At 39.2% G+C, this 6,843-nt stretch overlaps 1 protein-coding gene across 1 annotated transcript in view; it reads left to right on the top strand.

Moving 5' to 3' along the window:
* The first annotated feature begins 1,461 nt into the window (after nucleotides 1-1,461).
* The window catches only part of LOC108490711 (cadherin-related family member 3-like), a 27,493-nt gene continuing 22,111 nt past the window's right edge, over nucleotides 1,462-6,843 (top strand). Inside the window, exons 1-2 of the mRNA XM_017797577.1 lie at nucleotides 1,462-1,523; nucleotides 5,382-5,532. Of these exons, the coding sequence (XP_017653066.1) occupies nucleotides 1,462-1,523; nucleotides 5,382-5,532 (213 nt within the window). The remainder of the gene's footprint in view (nucleotides 1,524-5,381; nucleotides 5,533-6,843) is intronic.

Below are 6,843 nucleotides of genomic sequence, written 5' to 3'. Positions count from 1 at the left end.
ACAGAGATCCACCTGCCTCTGCCTCCTGAGTACTGGGATTAAAGGCATGCAACACCATGCCTGGCAGGCGCTGACCTTTGCAATGACCACCTGTTTATTTACAACACAGTTACTTGCAAACACTTACAGTGGGTGCCAGTCTACATTAGTTCCCATCTTTTTCTGTATTTCAGCACTGCCCTGAGCTTCATTTAAGCACTGACATACAATTTTATAATTCTTTTAAATGCAGTCTGTTACTTTTGCTTTATTCCATTTAGTTATATACATTCCCGATCATCTGAATATTTATTTTCCTTACAAAAATATATCATTAAAATGAAGATGTTTGAGGTTGCTTCAGTGTTCAAGTTCACTTGTTTTTCTTTTTCTTTTTTCCAGCTTTTCTTCAGTTGTCATCAAGATTACCATGTTTTATAAATATACATGATACTGCCCGATTAGAAATGGAGTGTTCCAACAGTAAAGCATTTAAACTTCTTTTTTTTAAAAAAAGGTATGTTGGCACTGCTGGTTTTGAACCTGTGTTTTCTGGTGCTTTCCTGTGAAAGCCCTATGGGACACCAAGAAGTAGACAAGCTCTGTCAGTGGGTTAGAGTCCCTTCTGCTTTAGCTTCTGTGGAAGACATAACAATGTGTTTGTTCACCTACTACCAAGTCAGTCTGTAGTGAGACCTGCAGACATAACTAATATTTTCTGCGATTCCTTGTGTGGCATTTGCATGTCTTCACAAAACATTGTCATCCATGGGGGCAAAGTACTGAGTAAGCAGAGGAATGTTATCTTGTGCATAGTTTCATTTCATTAATACTTTTTTTTTTTTTGGTCTTTTTGAGACAGGGTCTCCCTGTAGTCCCAGCTGTCCTGGAACTTACTGTGTAGACCAGGCTGGCCATGAACTCACAGAGATCTGCCTGCCTCTGCCTCCCAGTGCTGGGATTGCAGGCATGCACCACCACACCCAGCTTCATTAATATTTTTTATTAAAAAAATTACGGCATTGCTTTTCTCAGGTAAGGTTTGAAAAGGAGCATGAGTTATTACACTATACATAGAGAAATATAAGAAAATAATGAAGAAGAAATCACTTAAAGCAGACTGGAGCAATCTGTACAGTAGGAAAAGCGTTGGGGGTTTCACTGTGGACTTGTACAAACAATATGTACTGCCTTTCTTTTCATCATTCGACTCCAGATGCTGATGTCACAGAGATGTCTTCAGAGAAGACAAAGACAAGGCCAAGGGTACCACAGATTTGAGACATTCTTCCTGCATTTGCCAGCGCTGTGCAGCAGCACAGAGTTATTGAAAAGTTAAACCTTGTTCTTTCTCTTCATGTATGTAGTGTTTGACTGAAAACTTTAAAGGAACAAGGCAGCTATCATTCTATTCCTCCCACGTGTCAAAATTCAGTAGTGACATGAGGGGGACATTGCTGAGCACACTGAGGCATCGACAGAATGAGAACGGTCCATCTTGGGATGCAGCAGGCAGCCCAGTCTTTCAACAGGTCACCTTTCAGGTAATGAATTTCAACTGCCTATGACATTAGACAGAGTTATCATTAGCTCTGTGGGCTGATGCTGAACATTAGCATAACACCATCTTGTCACTCCTTCAACTAGACAAGGTCCTCTGTAGCTGTGAAACGCCAGATGACAGATGACTTTCTGGAGTTTTAAGGATAACATGGGGCCTTCTGGCTCAGAAATGTCATGGCATTTCATACTGTTCACAACAGTTTAAACCGGATACTTCAAAAAAGTACAGGCAATGCAATTCCACAGAGCCCCCTCATCATCTTCTGTGTCTGAAGTCCTGGAGCTATTTTATAAGCAGCATTTGACTTCGTTTTGAGAACAAACACAGAGGCAGAGTGGCTCTGCTTCTTGTTGGGCACATAAATATTACCATCTGTACAGCACAACCCAGGAGACACAGACTGATATATAACTTACTTCTAAAAGTAAAATGGGTGCCATCCTATGAATTCATGGGTATATTGAAATCCTATCAGAAAATCAGATTTGAGAACTCATTAAACAAACTGGACAAAGGTGACAGTGCAGTGCCCTCAACTGGACTCCATAAACAGGAGGACACCTAACACTGTGATCATCATGGCTCCCAACCTGTCATCTGACCACCCAGTGTGTACATCAAGGGATCCATAGGAGGCAAGTACTGACTGCCCCCAAAGCTTTAGTTCAGCTCGATCCCCACTGTTGATGCAGCCTTGCCCAATTGCTGTCCATCCACTCATTCTTCCATCTGGATTTGTTGTCTATCCATCTACCCATTCATTGTCTGGACTTGCTGTCCATCCGTCCACCAATTTGTCCATCTGGACCCAGTCTTGCCTTTGCCTCTACAGCTTCACGACCCTTGCCTCACTTCTATAGTTTGACACAACCCTGAGGCCTGGCTAATTTCAGACCCTGCAGCTTGACTGCCACAGTGTTTCCAGCAGACCTCCAACAGGGTTCATCCAATTTCTGCAGATAGTCCCTTCTGTCCCTGTTGGCTAGGCCTCTCTACAACTTCTTGAACTCTGCTGTGGCCTGTTTAGCCCTTTGTAGTCATTCTGTACATATGTATATGTGTATGTTTGACTCTGCGAAGCAAGAGTCAATGTTAGTGGTTAAGGTTGGAATAAAAGCTTGGGTTAGATTGACTAGATATCAAGAGAAATAGGAACTCTGGGAAACTGCAGCAAGCAAAACCAACATAGCTTATGGATTTGTTGTTGCTAAATAAATTCTGACATGGCATTCTGACTTCATTCCCATTTCTAATTGACAGAGGTGGGGAAAACATCCAGATTTTCTAGTCAGTCTGATTGGAAACAGAGGAAGGTGGCATTGGTGGTGCTAGTACCACCGCATTACAAACATCTGTAATTAAACACAACTTTTCTTTGGTCTCGTTTCCTCCCTTAAAAATTCTCTCTCTCTCTTTCTTTGCTTCCCAAAGGCATGTGCCACTATTCTAGGCTCTTAATGGCATTTCTAACAGTCTCCAAGATACCGGGGCAACAGGCTTTTAGGACCTCAATTTAATAATCAAACCATCCAGGGAGGATCCCTTCCCTTTCTCTCTCCTGCTTAAGCCCTCCACTTTCTGACTTTCCTAGTTGTTTTTTTTTTTTTTTTCAAACTCAGGTTTTGACTGCTCTGCCCTGGCAATTGGGAGCCTTCTTTCAAGTTCATATATGACAATAATTTATTTATTTTTATTTTAAGTGTATGAGTATTCTGCCTGCATGTATGTAAGTGTACCCATGCATGCAATATCCAAAGAGGCCAGAATAGGGCATCAGATTCCCTTGGAACTGGAGTTACCAATGGTTGTTAGCTGCCATGTTGGTGCTGGGAATGGAACCCAGGTCATCTGCAAGAGCAGCCAGTGCTCCTAACTCCTGAGCCATTGGTCTAATCTCACCAGCACCCAAGATGCCATTGTACACAGACATTTTCAAAGATGAAAGTTTTCTCTTTTTCTTCTGAGTTGTTTTTGTGGATTCTGATAAACCATCTGCCATCACTCATATGTCTCTCAATTCAAATTCCTCTCATTTTATCATAGCTAATCACTTAGTAGGGTGTAGAAATATGGCAATGCACATTTTAAATATATTTTCTATTGGTTTAGGAAATAGCATATGTGGTGGTTTGAATGAGAATGTCCCCCATAAGCTCCAAATGTTTGGACATTTTGTCCCCAGTTGGTGGTGCCGTTTGGGAGGTCTTAGAAGGTGTGGCCATGCTGGAGGAAGCATGTCACTTGGGGTGGGCTTAGAGAGTTCTTAAGCCTTGCTGGATCTCGAGTAACTCTCTTGCTTCCTGTGCCTGCTTGAAGAAGTGAGAGCTCAGCTTCTGCTCTTCCTCCAGCCACCTCTGCCACCATGCCTCCCCACCTTGATGGACTTTTTCCCCTTTGGAACCATAAGCTCAAATAAACTTCCTTCTATAAGTTGCTTTGGTCAGTGTTTCTGTCACAGCAACAGAAAAGCAACTAATACAGTATACATGCTTGTCACCATCTTACCCATCAGAATACAAATATTTCCATCTCCCCAAGGAGGTCCTTGGCAGTCTGTCTTCCTCCACTTTCTGAGCTCCATCAACCATTAATCTACCCTCTGCTATTTTAGGCTAGATATTTGCATTACAATTCTTCATACAGATGAAATCATTTTGTAAATACTCATGTTTTGCTTCAATCATTTAAGTTAATAATTTTCCAATTAATTCTTGTCAATTAACATTTTTCTCTTAATGTATTATTAAATTGGTGTAACATAATTGCCTACTAATTTACTTATATATTTGAGTTGTTTTCAATTTCATCTATGATGAAAAAAGCTGCTATGAACATTCATGGCCGAGTCTTTTTGTGGACTGTTGTTTTCTCCTGGTAAATACTTAGCGGTGTTACTGAGCAATAAGAAATGACTGCTTGGCTTTACAAAGTACTATACCATTTTCCCACTCACCACCAACATATTAAGTATTCCATCTACTGCCTATCTTTCCCAGAATTTGATGTTGAGAGATTTCAAAAATTAAAGATTCTAGGGGATACATAAGGATGTGGAATTTTGATTTTATTCTGCATTTTGGTGATGGGTCATAACATAGAGCACCATATATTTTATACACTTCTTTTCTGAGATGTCTTTTAGATATAGGATCAAACATGTAGTAGACCCTCAATAAATATATGTTGGACTAATATAAATCAAAATCAGAAAACGCAGTTCATTAAAAGGATTTAAGCTTAAGGGCCAGGTGTGGTGGTGCATCATACCTTTAATCCCAGCACTCGGGAGGCAGAGGCAGGTGGATCTCTGTGAGTTCAAGACCAGCCTAGTTACATAGGGAGTTCCAGGTCATCTGGGGCTTCAGGGGTACTTTGTCTCAAAAAGACCAAAAAACAAACAAACAACAAAAAACAGCAAAAAGATTTAAGCTTAAATTATTCATTGACATTTATGAGGTACTGAGCAAAGGATGGAATTAAAGACCATTCTCAAGAGTTTAGGAGGAAGTGTATGCTCTCTTCTGCCTACCAAATACCCTTTAGGCAATTTGCTCAAAGTAACATAGTTAGTGGAACAAAGATTAGAAATCATATATCTTGGTTTCCAATTTAATTCTCCATATATTTATCTCAAGTTAAGTTTACAGCATTGGTTTTTATGTGTTGTTTTATTGAATTTATGTTTTTATTTAATTACTACTTTGTCAGGTATCCCCTCCTGTTCATTATTACAAACTTAGCTCTGTGATAAAGATCTAACCATCCTCTAAAATTTCATGAAAATATATTCCAATCTCTAAATCTGTGATCAATGCGTTTATCTTGTTCATTTAAAAAGGCCTGAACTTCAGGCAGCATCTTCTGTTGTCTATATTCTTATCTTACAACCAATGAAGGATTCACCAATTCAAGATGAGCTGTTGCTTGGAAAAGTGCATTTTGAATTAGCCCCGAGTCCTGTGATTGCTTTTAGCTATCAAATGAGCTGTGTATGTGCAACTAATTGATGGGCTGGGACACTCCACACCTCAGACCAGGGCATCAGTGCCATTTAAAAGATTGGTTGAGATCAAGGAGCTAGTGAGAAACAATTTATTGAAGGTCCCTGGTTTCTAAACACTCAGAAGTTCAGATAAAATTTGCCTGCAGCAAAATTCTGTTTAGGCAAGGAAACACAGGAGCTAGGACATTATATTAGTGTTCAGATGTTGAAAACAGGAAACTTCTGTAAGCATCATTCCATTTGGCCATTTTCATTAATTTTTTTAACAAGCCAAAATAAAACAAAACATAAAAATCCTTTTTCTGTTCTTATTTAAAGGAGATGAAAAGGAAAAAGTGGTCCTTTTAGTCTTTGAGGCACATTTAAATTATTCATTTCTAGCGTAGTACATTGCATTGGCAGCACATTTTTAAGTCTGGATTCTTTTTGAACATTTGTTTTGTGTAGGCTGTTTTTACAGTGAATTACAGTGTATAATGAGAACTGGCCCCTTCAATTACTGGGTAGACTGTGGTAATCACTTTAGTTTGCAGTCAATGTTCATTATTCCTCCAAAATCCTCTTTTTGGTAGTTTAATCACAGTTCTTAACAACTGTTTTGAAATCTGGAGATGAAAGCAACATCTAAATTTGGTATCCTTAGTCACAAAAATAGCTAAGGAAGAAACTGTAGTTGAGGAAGATGGATGGGTGTGACTAAAGGTATTTGTATTAGTTGGAGGAAGTTGCTTAAGATGCTCCTACTTTTCCTGTTTTTCTGGTTGGTGAAAAAGGAAGTAAGGATTGACTCACCAGACACTTGATTTCTGGTTGGCACTATACCTTAAAAGATGTACATGCTATATTGTGTGTCTCAAACTCTTACATGACTGACAGTTCATAGTGACAGTTGTTATTGAATGCAATTGAATGGCCTCATTTATCATTTATCACAGTCCTGGAAGGGTTATTACCGCATGTTGAAGATGAGGCCCTTCGGTTTTAGATGTTATGTAACAGTATAGGTGGACTTGAGCTTATGAACTCAGGGCTGGGTACCTGCAATAATGAACTCAGGTCTCAAGAAAGGAGACGTTTAACATTTGGGAAACCCACACAAATTTACGATGAAATATTTACAAACAGTTTTGAAAGTCCATAGCAGAGTAGATTTATAGTTATCCTTTATTTTTCAAAGAAATAATTTTCAGATGTTTGTCCCATTTTTGAGTCGTTCAGAGTAGGCTGTTAAATGTCTTTGATCTAAGTCAATGACATTTCATAATTTTACTTAAGATCTGTGAAATTTTAGTGTTTT

The sequence above is a fragment of the Nannospalax galili genome, unplaced genomic scaffold, assembly GCF_000622305.1.
Source record: "Nannospalax galili isolate Female #2095 unplaced genomic scaffold, S.galili_v1.0 scaffold514, whole genome shotgun sequence".
NCBI lineage: Eukaryota > Metazoa > Chordata > Mammalia > Rodentia > Spalacidae > Nannospalax > Nannospalax galili.
The sequence above is the reverse complement of the archived record's forward strand: the minus strand, read 5'-3'. Positions and strand labels throughout refer to the sequence as shown.